Here is a 27,561-nt window from a genome sequence, read left to right as displayed (position 1 = left end):
AATTATACATGTATATACCCAATTCAACTTATATAAAATTTCCAAAAGCTAACAAAATGGAATACACTTATGGCATTATGGTCCTACCTACACTGAGATATATAGCATTAAACAAAAAAATTTAGCTAGTTTAACAAAAAATTTCTGTTAGAGGTAGCTTGCACTACAGTTAGAGTTGTATATGCTGTAAAAAGCACACTAATATCAATTAAATGTTTACATACTGAAAGTTGTCCAGACAAGAACTGTGGAACATCCCTTAACATGCCAGGACTCATAGGAGAAGTCACTGAAATAGAAGGTCGGTCCATTTTTTGAGATTCGAATGAACTTGAACCTGCAATTATAAACAAAAATATTTTATAAATAGTAGCAGTTATGCATTTTTCACAACATTCTTTAAATAAAAATTTTAGAAATATAACCAAACATACAATAATGTTGTGATAAATATCACTTTTTTAAAATCTATTTAAAATTACCAAATAATGATACTCAGTCTTTCAGTGCTTAAATGCAATCAAAAGCTTTTATTCGTAGAATGGAAAATAGTTTATTCAGATATTTCTGACTGAAATTATGTCAGTAAGTTGAAGGCCCAAAATTCCTAAATAATAAACACTTTACTGTGGTCAAAGGAAGTCAGTCTTCTGACTTATTATCTTATATAATCAGACTAAATTTGAATTAGATTTTTACAAAAATATTAAGATGTATGTAATGTTTCATGTGCATTTTGCTTCAAATCTACAAGATCTGCAAAGAGTCAGAGGACAAGTTTTGACATATAAAACATAGAGCAAAAGTAAAGTATTTTTATAAATAAAAAAGACAATCCACATCTCACAAAACATAAAATGAATTTTAGTAGTTGGCTGATGAGTAAAAAGTCATTGGATGAGTTTTTCATATTATTACAATCAAGATTATGCCACTTCATTTATTCATGGTTTTTATTATAATAGAGTTCTAAACCAATGATAAAAAATAACTTCAGGCTGAAATCCATCTTCTTAGATTTAAGCCAAAGAACAAGTTATTTTTCCCTACATGAAATACTTCTTTCCCATTTTTAATTTATAAGATTCATTTGAAATGCAAAACAACAAAACAGGAAATTACAAATTGCTACTAATGTTCTTATATATTACTTAGAATTACGCTTTTTTTTCAATCAAAGCCAGTGTAAACTTATAATCAATTGTCAAACCTAAATCAAAATATCCTGACTTTTGATAGCTTATTATTAGACAACGGTAGATAGATAATACAATAAGATGACATATTGAGACAAATACAGACAAAGAGACAAGAGCTATACTGACTGCAGATGACATTTTTCAATCTATTTGTGCTTACATAAAAGAGAGAGAAGATTTTCCTACCCCACAATTGAAACTTACTGGACTCCAGTTGTGCATGTGTGCTGTCAGGTATTCTGGGAATGTCCCTGAAATCAGGAAAATTAAGACAGGCTGATCCTTTATATAACAAGCATATTCAAATTTCAGTTACGCTATAACACTTCTCAATCCAACATGGAATGCCTCAGGAAAGGTGTATGATCTGGTGGCTGTCTTCAGCCACTGGGATGATTCATCTCTTATCCCAGTATAAATAATTTCAGTGCTAAATTAAATTCCACAGAACAACTGGTTTGGTGAACACAGGGGAGAGGCTGCACAGTCACAGACAAAATAATTCAGTAAATGAAAGAACAATCTCAGAGTTAATGACAGAGTAAAACTGTGAGTAGTAAATCTTATGATGACATTATACATTCATGAAAATTACTGGACCCTCACTCAAATATACTCAACTGCCAATAATGGCTTTCCTAGTACCTTTTTTACTGTCCTTGAACCCCAAATTTGAGTTATCTTACTTTTTCCATTACTAAATAAAATGTACAAGTTCATTTGGCAGAATTGCTTACTTGCATATACAGGATGTGTCGCAACACCTGCATTAAACTGTGTGCACAGCCACATAATTTTAAAGCACTTGATGACAATGAATGAGCACCCAACCACACCCAAACCCTGCCAAGGAACATATTCTTCCTCTGAGGGGCAAACGTTACTGTATGCTAATAAAAACTATCAATATGATTAATAAATAATTTCAGAGGTACTTGAGCAAAACCAAGCAAGATGAAGAGTTTCAGCAGCAACAATATTTAAAATCAGGTGGTGTGTTTTAGCACAGTTGGTTTTCCCGGCTGCGCTGGGTGCCGGTGCCAGGCACAGCCAGCCCCAGTGGCTCCTTGGCCACGGTGGCTGTGCCTCTGTGACAACGTATTTAAGAAAGATCAAAACAGCTGTGTGGCAGCTGTGAGAGAAAACAGGGAGAAAAAAAGCCATGAAAGAAACATCCCTGCAGACACCAAGGTCAAGGAAGAAGGAGGGGGAGGACGACTGGGCCGCAACTCCCATTCCCCATCCTCTGCACTGCTGGGTGGAGGAGGAGACAGAAAAACCAGGAACAAAGGAGTGAATTTGAGCCTGGGAAGAAGAGAGGTAAGGGTAAGGTGGGTTCAGTTTTGGTTTTATTTCTCACTGTCCTATTCTTTTCCATCTTATTTCCTCCCTTTGAGGAGTCCTTCTGTGGAGGGGAATGGAGAGACTGAGTGTTTGGTGCTCAGTCAAGATCAACTCCCCACAAAGGTCAATGAAAAATGCTTGCAGTAATCTCTATCTACTGTCTCATACAATGGAAAAAAGAGTCTGTATGATATATAAATAAAACTTATCTACTTCCTTTAGTATAGCTTTTCCAGTATACCTTCCGTATACCTTTTCCAAACATTTTTCCAGACTCACTAGAAAAACACTAAGCAGATTGAGTGAGCTGATGCACAGTATCCAATAATTCAAGCAAATCAGAAGGCAGACAACTGCTCTAAGTGCCCACTGCAGACAAGGATAAACCTCTGTTTTTAGTAAACAAAATTTGTCAGAACTCACAAGGGCTATTGAAGAAGCAAAGATTTAATTTTGCGTATTTGATATGTGTAGAATTTATAAAGGGATCCAATACTCGCCTATTACTTTAATCAGAAACACACTCCTTAGCTTAACTTGTAATTTCAAAAAAGTATTTCTATCATATGAAACCATGAAAACATAAATATCGTTGTGAACAGATTGAATATAAGTTTTCTATAGATAGCTGAAACAATAAGCTTGAAAGCTTTGAACACTGTTGCTAAAGCATACAGATCCCAATATTTCATGGTAGGGTGAATGGTATTTCTTACAAGGAACTCTCACTGAGATAAACAGATGTAGGAGAAGCAGAAGTAGTTTTAGACATCTTGCATTTCAAGATACATTTCACTGCAAGCAGATTGTATACCATAATTATTAAAACAGTGCACCATTTCTACCAAATTAAAAATAGTAGAAACCATGAAAACAACATGCACTTCAAATTAATGATTTCTGAGAATTAGAAAGCAAAAAATATGCAAGTTCTTGTGTATAAGGAACAGCCGGCTGACACCAATAGCAACTTGGCCATCAATTTAAGATGGAAAAAAGGGGTCTATTGCATGGCAAAATGGAATGTTTTGTGCTGTTGCATTTTTGTAAAACAGTTTTCTATTTTATCTGCCTTTATCAGTTTATCTTGTCATTTTCAGTTTTCATAGCACTCAGCCTATAATAAAGAGAACTAAGAATTGCATTTACTGGAATTTTTTTTGTACTCAGAATATCGGGATGTGACAACAGGTTCTCAGCTAGGTTAATTGCCAGTAACTGAAGACTTCTGGCATGATTTAGTGTGTTGCCATGAGACCATCAACAGACTCTGTAAGTAATAGGATATATATCTCAATGCAAATTGAAATCCTTCAATCAGGTAGTAATTATTCTAATTGAAATAAATATTGCTTCTGACACCTGACAAATATGAACTTTTAATGATTTTAAATACATTGAAACTTTATTTCCTCAGGCAGAACAAAAACATATGATGTTATGTTTCATGGGGCAAGCACAGGGTATTAATTTCTATTGTCCATTCGATTATGAACTGAAATCTTCTAAACTGAGAAGCGAATATGGTCTTTCCAGTTCACCAGCTTGAACCTCATGAAAGACATTTCTGAAGCTGTCAATATCAGACTCCAAATAGTTACACACACCTAACCAGATTCTAAAACCTTACCAATTTGTGCAAAGAATTCATCACTGAGACTCTTTTACACCTACTACAAAAAGGACACTGGGAATCAAATACACTGAACAACTGCTTGATCACTGATCTCTCAGTTCTTCAGACTGTGAGGCAAGCCATTAGTGTGGAAGAAGGTACCTTGAGAGCCCACATCACTTTGCGTAAGGAATTACAGAGGAGCTGGTCTAGTGATAGCAAGTGGAGCACATGGTAACATAACAGAAGACATGATGATAAGGAAGGTAAACAACAGACAACAAATATAAAAGCACAGGAAAGAATGCAGGAGGTTTCACACAATGAAGAGAATGCAGAAAGCTAAAAAAATTGAGTATTTTCAAGACATGAGTGAAAGGTTCCTTGAAATTTTCCTACAAACTTCTGTTTGAGAGATATTATGAAAGATTTACACCTCTATGAATTTGAGATCTCTTTTTCTGCAACACTATTCTTCTAGTAATGTAGTCTGTCCCTTAGCATTACTATTATACCTACAACTCCCAAATTATGCAAAGGTTTTTAAGGACAGGACAGATGATACAGGCTTTACCCTAAAGGGGTTGCAATTCCATATGTTTGTGGGAAATTATCTCTCATATCACTGACAAGATAAAACAGTTATTGTTATTATCAAGTTTGTTTAAAATTGTCATGCCAAATTAAGTCCCTACATGTTAAGTTCTTGATGTGTCAAAGATATTAAATTCCTACTATAGCTGAAACAATAACAAATTATCCTCACTGAAATTCCATTCTTGTATTATAGGCTTCTAGATTTTTTAGTACTTCTCAGTTTTTAGTTGTTATGTTACCCATGCTTTCATATATAAAGGTATGGTAATTGTGTGCATCGTGTACAAATAAAGGGATAAATATATTTATTAAAATATAATTATAGAATCCTTCCAGCTGAGGGTGGAAGTGATCTTGAAAGATCATCTAGTCCAACCGCACATGGAAAAGGGAGCCTAGCTGAGATTACCTAGCACCCTGTCCAGTTGTGTCATGTACATCACAATAAATATTGAGGGGGAAAAGAGAAAACTCTTAACTGTAAGTATCTTCAAATTCAGTGATAAACATTCCCCTCTTCACAGCCCTGGTGTGATCAGATATAGAACTTCTAATGGAGTAAAAAAGTGACGGATATGACCTTAGCGTGTAGGAACTTGGAAGAAAAAGAAGAGATGAAGAAGGGAAAATATTCATAGTCTAATATAACAAAGCCACTATCGCTATGCAAGAAAAATTTAAGTTTAGACATTGAGAGATAGGTTTGAAGGATAAGAAAAATAGTCAATGTAAAGCACCAAAGAAAAAGTCCCACACAGTCCTAGCTATTCATTCAGATATGTTCTGTAGTAGATAACAAGAAATAATTTAATAGATTCCATAGATGAAGATGACGCAAATTTGGATATAGGACTTTCTGAAGCATATGGATTATGCCACTAGGATACTGTATTTTGTGGAAAATTCTACATTGCTGACTCCCAATAAATAGAGTTCATAATCAGTCCACAGACCAAATATGATCCTAAAATTATATATATATATTATAAAAAATGGAAATAGAAAAATAAGAATGAACAGTCAAGAATTACAACAACAAGTATAACCACAGTTAAAGAGCCAATATAGGCTGGATCACCAACTGAACAGCCACAGAAGGGAACATAGCAGATAATGCCTGGGACTCTCTCAGAGAACACAGGATTTCACACCAGCTCTTTTTACTCACTGATATGATCTATCATTCTAGCTATGCTCTTGGTTTACTGAATTCTGCCTAAACGTTTTACTGTTTATAGTGTTTATGAATGTTTGCTATCTCTTCCCTAAAAGGGAAATTTAGCAATACTTTCATCATGTTTAACACCAAAAAATCATGACATTACTTACCCTATTGGTCTTGAAACTACAAGCTCCACTTGTGGCTCAGGTTTGGATTCTAAAATGATGTTATATACCTCCTCAAAAGTGGCTCCTTGTAGTAGCCTTCCATTCCATTCTAACACTTCATCACCTGAAATTTCAGTAATAACACTATGCTTAGGAAGTTTGCTATGGAATGCATTTACAATGACAATTTAAGCCATTCTGCTGTCATTTTTCTGGATTGGGAAACCTATATTGTAGAACAAGTTTGAACTCCTTCATGCAGGAAAATCCTGGGTATTAAAGGTTTATGCTTTATATATGTAAAGTTTGGTGAAACAATAATATTGTCAGTAGGACCCCTTTTGAGTAAGATACAGCTCGGACTCACTTTGACAGCTGTGGCTCTTCAGAAAATTCACATCTTTAGAACAGCATATCTCATCAACTTACTGTTTTAAAGATCCATTTACTTCTACAAGTTTAAGGTTCATATAGTTTTTATGATAATAGTTAATATTTCTTGAACATTCTGCAATCTAGCAATCTATGGTTTGCATGTTGGGACAGAAGCAGCTTCCTAGCCAAGCTGGTTCTGCTCATTTGTAATAGCTTGGTTTGCTCTAAATAAAATATACACCACACACTGACTGGGCAGGATATCAATAGAATATTATCATGAGCAAAATTTTTAAAATAGTTTTTAAACAACATGAGAATATATATATATATATATATTTCACCAAAGCAATGGTCTAGTAATTGAATGTCAGGTTGAATTCTGCAGTATTTCATCAGACCTATTTAACATAATTTCATACCTAATAAACTTGCTCACTTGTTATCATCTTCAGAAAAGCAAATCAGCAGTATAGATCTGTAGTAGATACATACCTGGTCTAAGATGCCCCACTGTATCAGCTAAGCTTCCTTTTTTAACTTTGGTGATAAATGCGCAGAGTCGACCTGATTCAGTCATCTTTCCTCCTACTACCTGTTTCAAAGAGGAAATATTTTCATAGAATGAAAATTACTTTAAATTACTTAAATGTTCTGGCAACAGAAAGAATAATTCAGTTTTTCCTTAGGTTTTATGTAGCTCAGATAAGGCAGATGCACTTAGAAAAAACAACAGAATTTTGGCTACAACAACCTATTTTTATAGCTAATTTGGAGATTAGTACAATTTAAAAACAATGCAAATACAAAATGCTAAAGCTTTTAAATTTTAGCAAATACATGCATAGTATTTCATTGTATTACAAATTGCCACCCAAGACATTGTAAGCTTTTGGTCAATAGACTGCTTACTTCAATATTTTTTTAACTGGAAAAAGTTATATTAATATAACAGAACTCACAATGTTCACACTAAGCATCAAACGTCTCAATAATGGAAATTCCCTTTGGTTGGGCAAGGCAGATGAAAATACTTGTCATTCTGAATATTTCTCTATGGGAAACTTCAGGAGGTTTAACCTTTTTATCTTAGAATCAGGAGATTCACTTCAGAATCAGTCATAACTGCATAATTTTCAAATTCTTAAAGTTTCTTAACAGTCTTCACATTGTCATTTAAAATTTGTAATATTAAATTCAGTTTAGTTTACTTTCAATATGTAAATATCTGAAAATCGAGGTCAGGAGTAACTGCTGATCACTCTTTTCAGATGTTTATTGAGATTAAGAAGCAGTGTACTCTTAAATCTGAACTATTAATGAATCTCAGTGAAGAGTTCATCTTAATAACAAGACTTTAGAAATTTTAATATAAATGTTTTAAAAAAGTGTTTCTTAATGGCACTGTTAGTCACTTCTCTTGCATTTTCTGATATTAAGACAAAAATAAACACAAAATTTGATGTCCAACTGGCTTGTCCACTGACTTCAAACAAAAATATCTGTCAATTAAATAAAAAATTCAAATATTTCCAAAGCATGTTAGTATATGTTATAAGTAACTAGACTGATTCAATCCCTATTATTAGGGTCTGACTATAGCCTAATCTGTATATCCAAAGTGAAGTAAGAGTTGTGCTAAATAGAGAACGGAAAATTAAAACTTCTTAATAATTTCTCACAACAGGGATGTAGAATCAAAATAAATACATATTTGTTTCTTTCACTCTGTATAATTCATTCTCATTCTTGTACTAGTATTTCTGGAACTGCAAATACTAGTATCACACAAAACTGAGATCAAAATGTGTGCTAGAAATAACTTCATAACGTTTAAAGAGCACTACATCATGAAAAAGAGGTGAATATAGGAAAAAGAGGTGAATACATTATTTCATGATAAAAATCAATAAATACTAAATAACTTTCTGGTTTACATTTTTAAAATGTGGCAAATCAAACAATCAGAAGAGAGAAAAATCCAGAAAGAGGCCGTTACATTGGCAGACTCTGATCTGTATTGAAATATCATTAATTTGCAGATGTCCCCCTGGTCTTCAAGAGCGATAATTTATTTTTCACTTTTCTCCACTCTTTCGGGGAATTGACATTGTAGCATGGTGCAATGCTCAATACTGAAGAGCAAAGACAGCACTTGGCTTGCCTAGCAAGGATGCAATTAGTACTTTGCTAAGAACACATTTTCAGAATACTTGTGAAAACACATCTAGTCTTTCAGAAAAATACAATTTTTTGAGCCTGCCAAGGACCCAGTAAAACTGCTCAAGGTAATTGAATATAAAACGTCTATCTTTAAATGTTGAGAATGACAAGACATTATTGCTATTTTCATGCATATGCTATATAATATGAGAATATTTTTATTACAAAGGTAGTTAGTTTAACCAAGAGAGTAGTTAGTTCCAAAGGTATTCATCACCAACCTTCAATCCAAGCATTGCTCCTGAATCTCTAGGCACACTTCCATCTTTTAGTCGCTTATTTAACAAAATCCGACCAATGAGACGATCTCCATCTTTGGATGGTTGCCAAGTTACTGGATGCTATCATATGGTGTTAATGGAAAATACAGAGAATAGGATTTTAATGAAAAATATTTCAGTAATACTTTTCATTTCTTGATATATATTTAAAATGCCATGAAAGTATTATGATTACAACAATATTTAATCTAATCGGATGAGAGAAAACTGTGCTGCAAAATATTTATTTGGACATATAGTTCATTACAATGTATGTCTAATATTTAATAACATTATCTATTTTACTAAATCCAATTTGCGAATATCTAGAATGATCTCTGCATCTTGATTTGACAGATATAACTATACATAGTTATCTACACACAATGACAATCACACCTGAGTTCTGAGAAAAACAACAGTATAAGTCTAGTATAAGAGTAATATTGGAAAAGAAGTTTAACTCAAACCAAAAATTTGATGTAAAAATTTCTTCTTTTTCCACTATTACAAACGTGTCAATTTTTATCTGACCGACAAACATATTTAGTGTTTTACATTCTCAGTAGTCATATTTTAAAAAATTACAACATATACTAAAAGGCATAGTCATTACTTCATTTAAACATTCTGTTTCTTTCTTGGAATAATTACTTCACATGTGAAGCACAGCTACAGTGAACATTATTATTCCATTACTACATATGGGCACAGTTATACTTGTATATTGGCATAATTAATAATTTTTTAAGACTTTCTTCTGTGTAATCATAGTACTTTTTCACAGAAAAACACTATTTCATGCTCTATTTCATGCAAAATTAGCAGGCACAGATAAATCTGCTCCCATTACAACTAATAACTCTAAAAAGATTTATCGTAATCTCCACCAAACAGAAAGCAAAAATAAAATATACCAAAGCAGATGGCAAAGCTTTTAATTCTGCACAATACTGCACAAAAATTGCATGGCAACAAAACAAATGAACAACCATGACAGTGAAAGGGAAAAAAGAAAAACAACTTTTCTGTGCAGAGAGACCCAATTTTCTCCCTTTTTCACCTGGGCTTCAAACTATTAATTTAATTTCAGCCCCAGGAGTTTGAACATAATAAATCAAATAAGCCAATTGGTAGAATCCTTATTGTTAATTACTTTATGCTTTAAGGTAATACCATGATATGCTATTTTGCAACGATAACAACAACATTCCTTTATGCCTCTCAGTTTTTTTTCTTAGGCTGCCAAACAGTAAAAGCTGCAAGCATGCAAAGACTTTTCATTTGTTTTTCTTTTCTGCACCTTAAGAAATGCTATAATATCTCCAGAAACACCCTATCTTTTATTTTATGCACTATTTTAATGAGTGACAGAGAGCAAACAAAGACCAAATGAGCAGGTTAAAATGCAGGCTCCAAAATCTCAGTACCTTCTCACTATGGCTATGTTCCTCGTTTAGAGTTGTGCTACTACACGTATCTACCCCAGAGTCTTTTATCTGAGGCTCAGACCATTCCAAGTCCTCTTCCAAAGAGTGGCCACCAAAGCACACCATTTTCTTTTGCCTCTCGGATAAGGTGTTAGAATCCGACAAAACTGCCTGCTCACTAGTTTTTCTTTTTCCCTTTTGACTGTCCCCTATAGGTGTGGGATAAAAAAAGGATACAAAAAAGAAAACATGCAAAGGTGTAAATAAAACTAAGGAAATGTGAAATGATAAAGGAAACTAAATGGTAAGGCTCCACATGTCTCACCAAAGACATTGGGGAGGCCTCACTGCTATGCCAAGACGTATGGTCCAACCAGTTGTAATCCATGTCTCCTGTGAGAATCAGACAGACAAGATAGTGCAGTAAAGGAAAGGTGAAAGAAAGGACAGACAAAGACACAGTAAAACTGTAAAGATTTCTGATAATCCTATCTGATTCATAACCTCTTCCAGCTGGACTTGCAAAGGGCTTCCAAGAAAAAGTTAAGGCTCCAACAAGAGAGTACATGGAATATGAAAAACATTGAGGAAGGAGACAAGTTTGTGTGTGTCTGCGTGAGCACAAAATTATGTACAGTGTAAAGCATCATCGATTCAGAGTTTTTAACTATCCCTACAAAGTTACTTAGAGTAAATTAAATGAAAAGGCAAATTGTATTGTATTTCTAAGGGGATATCCATAAGGGAAAGCATTTGAATATGGAATGAATTTTCATTATAATCAAAGGAACCATTCTGTCTTAAGGAATGTATTTCTTTACTTTTCTAACACAAATTAGTATTTATTCTAATCACTGTAATAAAATATTTAAAGCAATGGCACTCTGCATTCGCTGTACAGTAGATGACGTTTTAAGCAAGGTTAAATGAAAAATAAATCTAAAAAATATCTTTAGAATAAAAAGCATATTAATTTTGCTTTGTCTACTTGTTAAATATCAGGAAGAATTCTATTATTGGGAATGTGTAGGGTTTTGACAAAATAAATAAATATTTTATAGAATCAGAATTTAACCTACATGGCAGATACATGGTAGAAAGAAGAGTTTGAAAAACAGTTTTAAATAAAAGGCCTAAATTATGCTGCTGTCTGTAGAATTGGGGAATGACTCATGTATTTTAATAAAACATTCTCTTTCATATAGGTACTTTCAACTGTAAATTATGCCCACACATTTTGCATTATTAAACTTCTCTTTTTTTTTCCTCACCATTGTTACTACATGTTTCATGAAAAATATTTTGTTACTATATGCTACATAATATTTTATAATACTGTATGCAGGAAACAAATGTTTAGTTTTCTACCAAATTTCATAAGGAAAAGAACACTAGAGCAAAGTAGCTCTGATCTTTTAGTACAGACCACAAACAATATTTTTTTATTTCCATTACTTAAGATCCTACTTTGACATTACTCGACCTATTCCTTTGGAACTACACCAGTGAGGTGGTGAAATGTAATTAACAAGTCTTTAGAAAAGTAAAATATAGTCCCTTGGAGGGATATATGTACCATAAAAAAATATAATCTTTTTTCACTCGTTTTCTCCTAATATATAGACTTGCATATGCTATATGAAAAGAAAAAAAATCAAGTCTCATTTTCATTTTAAAGAAGGAAATATTCAGAATACAAAGGCTTTATTTTCAAAAAGACACTTTGAACACTTTGTCTCTTACACATTGCAGAAATATTCTAGTGTATAAAATAGCCTTTTCTTTCATAAAAACAGTATTAAAATGACCTCATAAAATTATTTTGAAGTTCTAATTCATTTATATTTTCTACGTATACTTAGGTCTGCTGTAAATCCATTAACTATGCTTCTTGATTCTTGAAAGGAATTTTAAAGGAATTTAAAAATGGGAAATTCATAGAAAAACTTCTTTGCCATGCATGTTAACATCTTGACTGTATTACAGATAAAAGCATGGCTATCCTGCTAAAGGGGAAAGAAATATTCTTCTGAAAGCTAATGACATTTTGCTAAATGTACTTCTTCCGTGGAATTTCCAGTCTTACCTCTGCCTCCAGACATTGCTTCAGGGGTACTGAGTGAAATCATCAGTGAGTTTATGAAGATCTAGCTCTTCCTCATAAATATACATTTAGAGATAACCAGACGACAGCAAGAGTTCCAGTCTATGTATTACCTATTTTACATATTACCTGGGGCCTTTAAACATTAGTCCCAGGCTCATCTTCTGATGTAACTGATTTCTGCTTATGCCAAGAGTCCTGTCACACGGGTATTAATGTATGGTCCATCCACGTACTATATGTGTTAAAGATTGGACACATTTAGCCCAGCATACCCAAGGCATTAACATATAGATATTACTTATATTTTTAAAAACTCAGTTATTTTGCAAAAACATTTACTCTTCATCAAATGATAAGCCCTAACCTAAACCTGCACAGAGGAACACTCGCAAAGTTGAACCTGTTGCATGACCAAAGCACTCCCACTTCTTGCTCTAACATTTTCCTTTCTCTTTTTCAATCAATATGCAGAAAGTTGACTTTGTTTTTATTTTAGTTGTGTCTCATTTAGTGTGAGTAAATACTAATTATTTGGTATCTATAAAATGAAAATTAAATGAAAATAAGTAACAACTCTATCCAAAGACTTTTGGTTTTATCTGTATTATTTTCTCTATTAAAATATGTAGTTCATATGTTTCAAAAAAATTGTCCTAGAAAATTACAAAGCCCTTGTAGGTCTTACGGATTTTGCCCTTAACACTGCATTAAGTGATCTAAGTTACAGGCCTAAATAGTACAGAAGTTAATAAAGGATGGCTGTCTGGAAGTCCTGTAGCTTAATACATTTCTATGAGAGGTATGTATGGCTTAGTATAACCACACCTTTTGAGTTACAATGAATGGCTTGATAAAATCCCTGGACATAAATTTTTCAGTACAAGTATGATAAATATTAAAATCTTGTCTGGGTAAGTGTTTTTTGAAATCCTGTTCTTCTTTTTTGCCTACAAGAAAAATTGTTAAACCGTAATCTTTCTGTAACAAAGACACAGTAGTTTTAATTGTGAGTCCCAGAGAATGCACTTGCTGCTCTCATAGATATTTCTCTTCCACAATAGAAGATGCCTTATTATTAAGAATATGTACATTTAGGTTATGAAGCAGTAATCACTCTGGAAAAAAATACCACCTGGCTGATAAAATATATGTTATAATATCAAAGCCATCTTTCACAAAAAAGGAACTAATATATTACTACGCAAGATACAATCTGAGACAATATCATTATATGATCATTCAGATGCTTCATGAGTCCAGGAGTGCAGTCGGATATAAGGAAGGACATGTGTGAGATCTGCTCTTATTAATGTCAATGAGCTTTATCTGTATGTGAAAAGTTTGCATGAACGAATCAGGTTGGGAGAAAAATCACATCAGCAGCCTAGCTGTTCTGTATAAATGGTGTTAAGCTGAAACCTTTGTAAACTTACTGATGTTTGGTTTGTTTTACTTATTTTCTTTAGACAAAACCAAACAGGCAGAGGAAAATATTTTCTTCTTCCATATCCAGGAACCCACAGCAATGGGACCTTCCTATAGCAACAAAAACTTGAAATGTCAGTGTATATTTTAAAAGAATTTCAGTCAGTTTCTGTTTCCCCTATATTTTAATGTTTTGGATTTTATTTTTTTTTTCCTTCTTAGAATGGCTTTGCCACACAGAAATATGGTAATTGAGCATCTTTCGTAAGACATTAAGGAATCTGTATGTAATCTACATTGTATGTGTCTACTCTTTGAGTGTTGTCTAAGTTCATGATCAAGTTCAAACCCATTTTCCAAATAGTTTAGACATAAACCACTCAATTTAATTGGTTATTCTACACATACAGAGTAATTCTGATGCTCTAGGGTGCTCAAAATCTTCACATAGGATATAAGAATGACCCAAGCCCTTTCTAACTAACCCAGGACCCATCTAAACTGAAAAGTGTTTCCCTCAGTAAACTGAAAACATCATCTTGCTTTGAACCAAATAAACCAAAAACCTTTTTTTCTCAAGTTCAAATCTCACTGCCAAAAAAGACAGGTCATATAACTTTAAATTCTTACCTGAGAAGTCTTACCTGACTGCATAATGTGTACTGAACACATACTACATACTGGGTAGTTGAGCCAATGATGGTACACACATGTCATTACTCAAAACTACAAACAATTTAACCTTGCAAATGACTTAATACACTTCCCCTCAAAAGCTAATTTTCAGCATAAGACTAGAGTGAGGTGAGCACATTACTGCCTCTTCATCCTCCTCTTAACTGAAAGGCTCCCAGTGCAGCCCTGTACCAGAAGGGCTCTGGAGAGAAGTAAAAAGTGGACTACAGCTATTAAAGAACTTTCATTTAAGGAGGTTACTTTTTGTGCTTGCAGTACTATCTTTGTGCTTGCAGTACTATCCATCTAGACTGCCACACAGTGGGTGACTCCAAAGAGGAGCTACACAGCCAGAATTGCCTGGAGGTGATTATGTGAGAGCTTAAACAATTGCTTTGTCAGCTCTGGACACTTCAGGGACATGCTAGCTTTTGGTGCAGAAACAAATGCAAAGCTGTCTGGTGCATGTTAAGTACAGAAATATTTTTCAACACAGTCACTAATGCAGTTTGAGCAATGATAACAAAAAGAAGCATCTTCTTGCACGTCTTATAACAGGCTTTGAAAATTCCTATCATGTGTTTCAACATTTCTTGTTGGGAAATAATTATTCCTCTGAATTTGTAAACTTTCAACATGGAACAGCCTAAGAAAATATCTGAAGGATCTGGTCCTACCAAAACAAAAAAAAGAGAAGTTGTTCTTTATGCAAAGGAGATGAAATACAGTCTTGACTTTTAATATGTGCAATACAGAGGAATGCAGCAATTAGGAGGAAAATGTATCAATCTTCACTAGTGATAAGGAAACTGTAGAGCATTCTCTGATGTTTGTACTTAGCCCCGACTATGTAAATCAGTAGCAACTATGCTAGGAGCTGTATGTAAAGGCCTGCATAGCCTTACTACAAGGGGAAGGGAAGTCTCAGGGCAACCAGATAATTAAATGCAAAAGATTTGAGAGGCCTTTTGTCAGATCTCTGAGAAAGCAGACTATGAACTGCTTGTGAGATTCAGTGCTGCAATGTTTAAGAGAAGTCAAAGATGAAATAGTGCAATCATGGTTCTACACAGGATCTTGACAGCCATAAGCACTAAGAAAATCACTGTGCACAGTTCAGCAGAGACTTCTGATGTGGAGCTTAGAATACTAGCAGATTGTTGTAATAAGTAGGAAAGTGTCCCTCACCTGAAAAGTAGAGACATCCACAATCACCTCATGTAGTTTTTAGATTTCTACATCTAAACCAGTTACTCTTGTCTCCATTCATCAGGCCTACTTTATATATCCACTTTAGGCCTGACATGAATTCAAGAAGTGTATTCAAGAAGCGCATTCAATGACTGTAAAATAAGTCAACATTATTAGCTTGGGTGTAGATCCCGAGTTTGTTGGTGTTTATATTTAATCAGACGGAATCCCAGTTCTCATATATGAATCTGCAGATTTATAGGACCACTACACATGATAAAGGGTCTAAGAGCGATTTTTTGTGATCTTGCATAACTGCCCTTGTTAATGGTGAACATCCATAAGCACTTGAATTTCTAATGGCCAAAAAAGAATAAAATAAAAGAGAATCTACAGACTTGGAAGAATACTGTGAATAGGAGAGTGCTGCATCCCACAAGGCATGTGAGAGAATAGACTGGGGGAGGCAGGAGCACAAAACAATGCATACCCATGTGGAAAGAATGATGACAATGGGAGAATGCTGGCATTGAACAGAGATATTGCTACCAAAGAAACATCTCTGGTCCACATGGGTTATTCAATAAGAATTTTAAAATATCTTGAATTTTTTTTTTTTTTGTAAGTGATATTGTTTAGGGGAAAACGTTAGCAAAATTAAAGATCCTGGTTTACCTTCAAAAAGTATATAACCTTGCTTTCAACTATTACAGGTACTGCTTAAGAGAAAACACATTATTCTTAACAGAAAGGTTAATGTAATGTAAAGGGGGACAGGGTTGCAGCTTGTCTAGTTCTTTCTTGTTCTCTTTCTGGGCCTGAGACTTAGGATCACTATTAATAGAAGAATATTTACTGGAAGTATTTTTTGAAGTATGTTTTGCTGGAAGGATTTAAACTCCAGGAAAAACTTTCTTCAAAATTACATTTTCTAAAACAAAATTAGGCTCAGTCTGTTAGTCAAATATATATTTGATAAATGTCTTTCCTTGGAATAAATTGAAAGAAAGCATATCAATATGGCAAATACATTTGTATGATAAATTGCCCACTTTCTGTAGAAAGCTATTGGAGTAATTTCTTAATAGAAGTCAACACTCACCAGACTCCCACTGGAAGGGATGCTTCCAGTCACTGCATAGCACACAAAATAAATGACCTTATACACTTACAACCATGTCTCTCATATGGTACCTGGAGTGTGACCCTGTATGTCACAACACAGCCTTCATCATGATCCAGCACAAAAACTCACACTCAACCACCACGAAAATGGACTGGTACTATTAAGAATTTATGGGAAACAGCCAGAAATTTTATACTGGCATCCCAGTTGTTATCTTATTCAAGTTTTTCAGATTTGTACACGTTTGTCATTTATTCCCTGCTACTCTATGTCTAGTAAGATCAGGAAAATCTGAAACAAACTAAGTGTGATATCCTATGGATTTCTCTCTTGTGTGACTGTCTTTAAGATTTTGCCTTAGGAAGATATTGACTCCAAATTACTTTTGACCTTACTTGTAGCATTTTCACTTTTTTACTTCCTTCTTTCAGTAGGAACTTTTGAGCCTATGCCTGAAAAAGGAAATATTTTCAGGAGAATACAAAAGAAAACAATACTGGAAATCTTACATAAGACAGTATTTCTGAATCAGACCCAGTAGTTTTCTTTTTCTTCCCTATTCACATCTGCAAAGACAATATATACGCTCGTGGGTTGACCTCACATATCTTCCCTTCTTATCTGTTATAACCATGCATCCCTTCACCTTAGGGTTGCAACCAACAGCCTCGTGCAAGTTCTTTACCATCTCAGGCTTGGAACCAGCATCAGCAATACCAGATTGTCTACATCTGAACGAGGGACCCATTAAAGAGGCAACAAGCACTACTAGTAATGCAGGGGAGAATAAAACCTGTTAATCTCATTAAAGAATCCCATATCTGGCCCTTGTTTCAACAGCTCCGTTTTATGTAACATTGAGATGATATTCTCGTCAATTAAAACCAGATAGCCCAGGTAGTGCTCAATGAACACACCTCTTTTCATAGATTAATCTACTGAAAGTTAATGAGTTCTTGGATCTAACAAATACAGGAATTAATTGGTGTCTGGAAGATGAGAAAAAACCCTACGTTTCCACAATCACTGACTCAGAAAAATGAGTCACCTTGGAAAACCACTGCTAAGGAAGCACAGAAGATCCAGTGGTTCTATGATGTGTTGGAGCTGTTGCACAACTGGAAACCAATCTGCATGTGCAAAATGAATTCCTTTCTCAAACTTTGAAAATAGTCCAGGCAAATTCAACTGTCTTGCTGCCAACAGCAAGGTAACAGTAAAACCTGACAAATCAGTTGGAAACGAGCCTTATAGCCTCCTGGAAGTGAACACAGCTCCTAACTGGAGCACTATGGAAATTTGTGAGAAATAGCTCACAGTTTAGGAAACAGGTTTGGGTCTTGTGTGCTCATGGTACCTATTACCATCAGACTTTTCATTACCATTTTATATACACTCACCCAAGGAGGCTTGGTTAAACTGAAGAAATAAGTAGCTTCAGGGAAACTCTATTTAGCTTTAGTAGGCATATTTGATTATGCAGTTCACTTTGTGCTGGCTTACTCTATACTCAGCTTTTGCACAGACATATACTTTTTTTACATCCTGAAGTTGTGACTTTGCCAAAATGACTGTCAGAGTATCTCCAACAAGGCTGGCAACTGGAAGTCTCAGGGTCAAAGGATTTAATGGACACATACTGAATCCTAAATGTGAACATATTTCTATTTGGACAGACATATGAGCCCCCTGCCTTTGAGGGGCAGTGTTTAAGCAGTGCATTTTAACTCCTTTTAGAAATTAACATTTGCTGGTAGGGAGTCTATAGTAATGCTTTCTACATGCATAGTTCCTTCTAATATTTATTAGCAACAGAAAAAATAAATCAACAAAAAACACCTGAAAAAAACCTTATATTGCGTACTTATTTACTCTCAAGCATTACTGTTTTGATGTCAACACTAATTATTACAGAAAATAACCCTAAGCTACTTTGAATTAGTATATATTAATTACTAAGTAAGCCTCAAATTTGCAAAGTGAAGACAATGGGAATCCATGAAATACAGCAAAGAAACGGATTCTTCATGAGGCATGATGTCAAATTCACAAACGAGGACATAAACTCAACATGTCAGTTGTACTCATGTCTTAATTTCATCAAGAGAACAATCAATCATAAGTAAAGCTGAAATAGTGAACAGGAAAGAAAATCTTCTTAGCTTAGTTTTAAAGAAACATATTTATTCATAATAGTTTTCTATATTTTATTCCCAAAGTCATGTAGACCTAATCCTAACAAAAGGAGACATTACTAACATAGAGATGTCTCCTATCAGAGACACACCATTATCTAGAATCAATTTCCATCATCAGCCCAACAGCCATCCACATATTATGACTGAGGATCGGCCAGCTGTTCAATTGATCACATCTTTTTCTTTTGTCTCCACTAATTCCACTCAGGATCACTGACATCTTGCTACCAAAAAGTGATATTAACAAGTACTAATCTTGTGATCTTTCAGTATGAAATAACCAATACATAAAAAATGTGTCTGTTTTTCTAATTGAATAGTTCAACAAAAACGATAATAATAAATTTTTAAAAAATTAAATTTTCAAGTGAAACAATCTTGTAAAATAGTCAAAAAACATCTAACCTGATCTAACATTTCACATATGGAATACCAATAACTTTCTGATTATCTAAACAAGTGTAATTTTTAACCTGCTACCTTCTCAAAACTAAACTGCAGGAAACACAACATACGTTCATTTCACTGTTAAAATGATATGATTTGATTTAAGAAGCAAGAGTTTAATCACAGCAGTAAATCCAAAGTATCATCTGTCCCTGGCAGTACACATGCCATAAATGGTCTAAAAACATGCTGTGCATCTGCTGATTCAGTAAGCTGTAGTGGCAGCAAAAAAAACAGTGCAAGAGGGTTTTTCATCACCTTGACACTGCAATAAAAGCCTTTGTAAACTAGTAATTGGATCATTAATTACTGATCTCCCCTTTAGTAGTCACAATGAAGACAGCAATTTGGTATATGTAAAAACACCTGTTGTTTTGAGTTTGCTTACATGTTATTTTTGTCAAACCATCTTCTTTGAACGAAATACCTCTTTAAAGAGGAACAGAAAATCTGCAAATAGAATTCCAGTGGATTTCAGAAGTAACAATCATAATTAACTGCCTAATTTGGTTTCATATCTTCTATGCACAGGCTTGACAGTATGATACTATATAATCAAATCAGTTCAGAGCAATGACCTGTTACACCTGGTTAACAGTCTAAAGAACAGATGTGCAAAACCAAAATACCAATGACCATGGTTGTTTTTTAAGACACCTTAACACCATCAAGGTTATTCTGCTCATGTATACGTTTAAATGTACATGCAGGAAAATTCCCATACATATTACATTAAGAGGAAGGTTAGGATGCAAAATTAAATACTAAAAAGTAAGGATGATTGAGACTAAGCTTACCATGAAGCATTCATTTAGTCCCTATACAAATGTATGAATGTGTAATCTTTCATAATATGATGGTAAAGCCCCCAATCCCCACAATCATTTTTTATGCACGGAAAAAAGATTAAATAAGTAACTAATCAATAACATTGTTTCTTTAGTTAATGACCCCTTTCATTAGTTACTGAAGAAAGTCTAAATGCAGATCTAAATCCAAAATTATTTCTCTCCTTAGAATATTTCTCTGGTGCTCTGAGCATGTTCTGCAGGAGTCAGCGTTAAATTCAATGAATTGTTCTTTGTGGATTGTCTGCATAATGAAATGAAGGAAATGCTATAATTACCCTCTTAAAATGAGCTGCTGACATACAGACATAGCATCAAACACTGTGAAATGTTACAAACAATTTTCAGTGCCAAACTTTAGAAATACAAGACTTGATTTTTCTTTAATAACTTCTTGCATTGTAGTTCTGCCTTTTCCTAGCCCTGTTATACTCATTCTAAGTAAATGACAGGAATTCATAAAAATCTACTCATCAAATAAACATTAAATTTTATTATATGATTAAAGCAAAGCAAGTAAACCAAAAAATCATCTTCCCAACATCCATCTAGGACTGCTCATGTCTGCGTATACAAGCTGGATGGAAACTTCCTTTGAACAAAAGTAGTCTAAGGATGTTCTTCAAAATGAACCAATATGGTTAATAAAATGTTGTGGAGATATAAGAGTAAGATTGTTAAAGTAATATATAGAGAGAGATATATACAATTAACATTCAAAAATTAATTTTGAATCCTAATGATAAAAAGTAGATTTCTTAACTGTAATTTTCAGTGTCTTCACTATTTCAAAAGAATATGGAACAATGGAAGAGGCTCCACAGAAGAATAGTTGATGTTAGCTCTGTAATTACTTCATTTTGCTGAATACATAAAGAAGCACGTTGCTCAGGGACCTTTTCACAATCAACAAGAACTACACTCATAATTATAGCCTTCATGGTAGTTGAAGCTGCAATAAAAGTTACATAAGGGATTTAATCTTAGCATCCTGTTTTTATATGATCACAATTGCCCAAAAATATATCTCCTGAGGCTAAATATTTCCAGAATGAGTTTAAGCAAAAGGTCAGTGTTTTCCACTACTTTTCAAGAAAAATCCCCTCACATCTTATACTTGCTCATCTTTAAATTTCTGGGAAGTTGTGGTGAGAGGAGAAAAAAAGTAATAATACTTAATGCCTGCAAAACCAGTAGAAAATTCCACCCCATAAATTGGATCAGGTCCTAAATTATGAAGGTTCTCATTGTAAAAAGCAGTCCTTCAGCCAGTGTAATTTGTGTGGCTCATATCAAAAGAAATTTTCAGAAGCAAACAAACTGTGTAGCAGAGCCTGGACCACTCTTCTCCAAGTAGAAGAGCTACATTCATAGAATAGAAGTTGAACATTTGTAATGTAAACACAGAGACTATACCGCTCCAAATGAGGCCAGTAACTTATTCTTGTTACAAATTTATCAAGGATGACACCAAGTGACACCAAGGATAACACCAAAATCCACCAAGTGACTTCAGATAGAATTGTGTAAGACACTTGTGGTGCAGCCATTTTTATACCATCCTCTTCTCCCTTTCTCCCTTTCTCATTTCCTTAGGTGTACACCTTCCCTGACAATATACTTTATCCAGATTACCACAACCCTTCAAATGAAAGGGTTTTTTATATTTGCCATGTGACTCTCCAATTTCATCTTCAGATAAATTGCTATTGTACTAACCTGCTCTACCTAAAGAAGACCAGCAGCAAATGAAATGCATCGTGTTATCTCCATCACCTGTCCAGAGCCTTATGCACTTCACTCATAAACTATTTATTCATCTCTGTGTAGTTTGAAACTGAAAGTCCTTGATGGGGAAACACAGCAAGAAATAGGAAAATTACATATAAATAATTTTCTCTTTGTTTGATTGTGTTTTGAGGTTTAGTTGGTTGGTTTTGATTTTAATTTTAAAGTAAAACGACGAGGTAGCATCTTCTCATCACACATTCTTGATATCTACGTACAGGACTCAGATGCGAAAAAAATAGGTGTGGGATCCAGCTGGCACAGGTGTCAACACAATGACCTTAAAAGATATGGCCAGTTGAACTTGTAAACAACAGATGGATCATTCTCCTGATTTAAATCTGGCAGTGAATGCTTGGAAGTGCATCCATTAGTCCCTTGGAACTTTGCTCAGCAAATTTTTCTTAGACTCCCCAAAACACTCTTTTCTGCCTGTGTCTGCTCAGCACAGATAAAATACCATACAAAATCTTTGCTGTACTGTAAGAATTGCAGTCCTTGTCAGAGTGAAGATTTTATAAAAAAGTAAAGCATAAATAAGCTATAATAAATGTATTATGATTAGAATATTGTACTGCCTGGATCTGCCTTTTTTAAAAAAAAAGTTTGTGATAATATTTTATATATTTTACTGTGATTAGAAATAATTTTAAGCTCAGTATTTTTCTGTTGCTGCTTACTGTTAGGCAAGTAAATTCGAACTATTTGTGTCTATCTCAAGAAAATAAAATTAGCTTTAAATGAAACTTTGATTAGTAATATTGAAAATACAAATAATGATACTATTAACATTTTTTACTATACATTTTGTAATGGACTGTGATTTTGTAATTTTCATTCTAGAATTTGTTAAAATAAAGAAATACACAGGTTTTTGCAAACATAGAAATGAATTTGTTGAAATAAAGAGATATCACATGATTTAGCAAATGTGGAATTGGCTGTACTCACAGCTACACACTGTAAACAACACAAGCAGTTAATGACTTTTTAGGGTGACATTGCTGTTCCTGCCTATTTTTTTTTAGATCATCCTCTGTCAAATCCGATAAAGAACTGGCAAGTATGATAACGCTTTGGGAATAACAACTTGGCAAACTAGACGTCTCAATGAAAACAGTTACAGATTTTAACTGCTTCTCTGCCACAATTCAGCAACTTTTCTTTTTCCTTTTGATTTCAAATGAGATCTTATGCAAAAGAAAATGGCTTCTACGTTTCATAGAATCACAGAATGGTTTGGATTGGAGAGGACTTTAAAAATCATGTAGTTCCAACCCCCAATTTTATAAATGACTATGTTCTTAAGAATAGTTTCTTGTAAATTTCTTCTTTGCTTGTTTTTGCAACATCCATTCTTTTATAAGCAAAGCATAATAAGGAATTTGTTATTTCTTGAAGTAAAGTCAGAAGCAACAAACGTTGGTAACAAAAAGTCTTCTACTCCCTGACCTTCATATATTTCCAAGTATAAGATTGTTCCAATGTCGGAAAAGTAAAAAACTCACTGCACTTTTTCTTTAATTTCAGGTATTGCACACACCAAGAACTTGGTAGAAGTTCGCCTGTTCCTAGGGAAAATAGGAAAAGTTCAATAGGATCCTTCAAAGCCTTTAACTTAAGTGTCCTTTGCAACCTTTTTTACTTGTCTCCAAAAACTCTGCCCCATGCAATCAACATTGTGTATTCAGATACGGGAGCTAATAAATAGGTGATGCAATCTAGAGAAAGACAACTCCGGATACGATCTTACTCAGCTACAACAGTTGTCCTGACTTGTATCAAACCATGGGAAAAGTTCCCGAGGTAGTGCAATGACATAGTCTTCTCACTGCCAGATGCAGCTTTCATGTTTAATTCTTTGTGTCTCTGAACAAGACAAGGAAGCATTCCAGGCAACATCTCACAGTAATCCACAGGTTATGAGTTACCAACCCACAGTGTAGCAGAAGATCAAAATGACCACTGACCTCATTTTAGCAGCCTGGGTACACTGAGGAACGGGAGCTATCTCATCTATGACAGTCATAATAAAATATTTGACTCGGCAAGTTTCATGCACTTTTTTGCTTCTGTGGAAGCTGCCTGTTCCAGCAATAAACACTTCAGAACTGTTGTGTAACCAGCAAACTGGGTATGGTAGATGCCATGACCAAAGCCCTTTCCCCGGTTTAAAGGCACTCATCAGGAGAACCAGCGGGCAGATAGCACAAGAAAGTACTGGTATGGATTGGCCTTCCTCAAATACTGTATAACAAAGGCAGACATTCCACACTGGAGACTTCAGGCCCTGTTCCCAGCCCTGGTCTTGTACATTGCCTCAGTTACTTAGTCTGCCAGAAGAGATTAATCGTAAAAAGATGAAATTTAGAAAAGCTTTGAACATAGAAAAAGGGTTATACAGTCGATGTACAGGAATGAAAAACTGCTAATAGAAAAGAGTGAAATGGGTATCACAGTTTGAGAATTTAGAAGATTTTAATTTTTGCAAAATTTTACAAGACCCAGAAAAAGGTAGAAGGCTATCATACTGAGAAGTCAAAGAACAAGCCTGGCAGTTAGAGGAAAGTTAAATGAATGGCGAAAAAAATTAGATCTCTTGTTTTGTTTAAATGCTTTGTATCTGAATAGAACTGAAATTTTGGCAAGTGACCCCCAACTGAAATCTAAAAATTATAACAAAGGTTAACTGAAATGTGGATCTTCAGTTCTTCCAAAAAAAGAAAAGAGCAAAGAATTTAAAATGTAAGGGATCTGAGTGCTGAGCTTTGTTCTGACAATGATCCATTGATTTCCAGTCCATAAAATCAGGATAATAGAGCTTTCTTCCACTTACAGAGATAAAGGAAGGAATGTAAGCAATTCAAATACTACTGTGATGAGTGTTCTGCAAAAGACCATTAAAAAACTGGACAGTTAAAACAATCCAGGCTCTTTTAATAAGAATAAATATGTCTCACTTCTCCAGATAATATCCATTCCCTACAATGAAAAAGGCAGATGCTGAAAAAGGACCTTGGGATAATCATCTGAAAGATACTGGTACAAAGCAAATATTTCAGGAAGCAAAAGTATATCTGACCATGCAATCTGGTTATTTAAATTTTTAAATTCATACATGATTCTGAAACCCAACAATGTTGCATCCAGATTCCAGTTCAAGGGAAGAAGTAATGAGAGATGGGCTCTGATTCTGTGCACAAAGGACCAAATGCCTTCTCAGAGGTAAATGCTCAGGGTTCAGATTCATCAGGCTGATATGCAGAATCTTATTTTGTTACACTGTGAATTTAGTTTTCAAGAGTAACCATAATTTTTTACACCAGCAATTTTTTTACAAAGCTCCTATTTACAGTTCTTGTTTGCTTTTGAGTTAAATCACATTTTAGTACGATAAGTAGGGAAATAGAAAGAAATTACATTAAAAGTTTGCCTAGGTCAGGTATTTCACATAAAGTTAATGCAAATTAAATTACTCAACCTATCTATAAATAAAAAATAAATAAACTCAGCTATGATATTTGGGGGTATACGTACATACTTTTTTACTCAATTTTGATATTAATAATTTCAATATTAAAAAAGCTTCATTGCACCTTAGCAGGTATTGTGTTCTATTTAACAACATCATGTCCATATTTGACATCAGCCAGAATGTTGTCAGATTGCATTGCAACTACAGATGTAAGCAAGAATCTGGTCAGCATTTCTCACATTGTATTTATGGAGTGGTTTATTTCTTCTGGCTTAGGAAAGTACTTGGCTTTGTTTTATACAGATATAGCCCTTTTAAATAAATGTGATAGGGATTTTTTTGTTTTGTCTTCTGCTAACATCACAGAAATAATGATGATTCAAATGGAAGTATATCCATTAAATACACTGAACACTTTATTCTTTTTTTCAGAATTGAAATGGCCAAGGTGTTTCTTCATATACAAATTTCTCATTTTTTAATTCATAAAATAAAATAAAAATTAGAATATGTCACTTTTACCTATCAAGATTAATTATTTTTGAGCTTGAAACAATTTGCCTTTGGTGACTAGTGTCACATGAGTTATACTAAGCTGGAGTGTGCAAAGTAGCATTGTTACAAAAGCCTTATGTTAAAATTCACAAACCTCTTGGTTTTTCTGTAAGTACATAATGCTGTACTTAGTGGAATTGTTCCAGAACTTCATCATGCAAAAGATCTGCTTACTTTAAAACAATACATACTTTTCAGATATTGAATACTACTTTGTTAATCAGTTCTACATAGAGTATGTTATTATTTAGCTCTTCTGCACGCAACGCACATAAATCCCCAGCCTGTTTACCACTAAAACTTTCTGAAAAATCTCCATGATTTTATGCACCCTATGGAGAACACAATGTAGCTGATAAAGAAAAATGATAGTATTATCAGTCTGCTTCATCATTACTATCAACAGTCAGCATTTTAAAATATTGTCATACAGTTTCAATTCTTATTTCCAGGAATGTATTTCTTATTATTTCATGTCATCATATAATTTCACATTGTTAGCTACTGGAAGAATATGGAGTAAATTATAGGTATGAAAAGGTTCACTAAAGTTGTAGCTTTGACTGTACATCGACATTACACTTAGTTGAAAAGATAACCATAATCCATACAAATGCCTCCAGAGGAAATAGAGGAATTCTCAGCTGACTTCTGAATTCATGACTTGCATATTCTGCTCTTTGCTCTACCTTGTTCATTATGGCTCAGGATAATGGATAACAGTACACACTAACATTTCAAGTTGAAAAGCAAATTCAATTTTCTATGAGTGGAAATATTTTTCAACTACATGCAAAAAGTATTTTTCCCTAAAGCAAGGTCCATATTTTAATGAAGAGCTTTCAATAAGTCAGCATTAGGTATCACATTCAATTCCCATGCTGGATTTCCACTTTCAATTGTAGTATTTTTCAGCCATTTTCTTTGCAGTATCGTAAATGCCTGAATAGGATGCTGGGTAAAAGACATCTAGCATCTAATTTCTTAGGAGCTGGCATAAGTAGAAACTCATATAACATATACTCCCAAAACAAGATCTTCAGAATGTCACCTTCGCTCAAAAAAAGGCAAAGGTGACTGCCCCAGACAAAAAGCAAACGTTGCCAATGAACATCACAAATAGAACTAAGATTTCCAGTCATTGCTCAGCTGAAAGGGACTACAAAATGTGGTGCTCCACACTGAACGCTCAGTGATTTCTGGATGAAATCTGCCCACACTGCAATTTTAAAAGGCAGTTCTTGTCATTGTTTTCACAGGAAAATCAACTTGTTCCTCAAGAGCCTCTTCAAGCTTGTACAACTCCAACTGTAACTTGCTCTGCAAATAGAACTTTGCTGGTATTTGGGATTGA

General features: G+C 34.2%; 1 protein-coding gene across 50 annotated transcripts in view; it reads right to left on the bottom strand.

Moving 5' to 3' along the window:
• The window catches only part of RIMS2 (regulating synaptic membrane exocytosis 2), a 448,206-nt gene that overhangs the window by 205,428 nt on the left and 215,217 nt on the right, over positions 1-27,561 (bottom strand). For 48 of the 50 annotated variants that reach the window (XM_027657142.1, XM_027657165.1, XM_027657167.1 and 45 more), the window contains 6 exons: positions 10,698-10,765; positions 8,904-9,023; positions 6,955-7,054; positions 6,085-6,208; positions 1,404-1,450; positions 225-337 (listed from right to left, as the gene is read on the bottom strand). In XM_027657142.1, coding sequence (XP_027512943.1) covers positions 225-337; positions 1,404-1,450; positions 6,085-6,208; positions 6,955-7,054; positions 8,904-9,023; positions 10,698-10,765 — 572 coding nt within the window. Of the gene's footprint in view, positions 1-224; positions 338-1,403; positions 1,451-6,084; positions 6,209-6,954; positions 7,055-8,903; positions 9,024-10,372; positions 10,582-10,697; positions 10,766-27,561 lie in introns of all 50 variants that reach the window. The other 2 variants (XM_027657189.1, XM_027657190.1) reach the window with 1 other exon arrangement.

The sequence above is a fragment of the Corapipo altera genome, unplaced genomic scaffold (genome assembly GCF_003945725.1).
Source record: "Corapipo altera isolate COAL_440 unplaced genomic scaffold, ASM394572v1 52b, whole genome shotgun sequence".
Classification (NCBI taxonomy): Eukaryota; Metazoa; Chordata; class Aves; order Passeriformes; family Pipridae; genus Corapipo; species Corapipo altera.
Note: the sequence above shows the minus strand (reverse complement) of the source record. Positions and strands in the feature narration are given on the sequence as shown.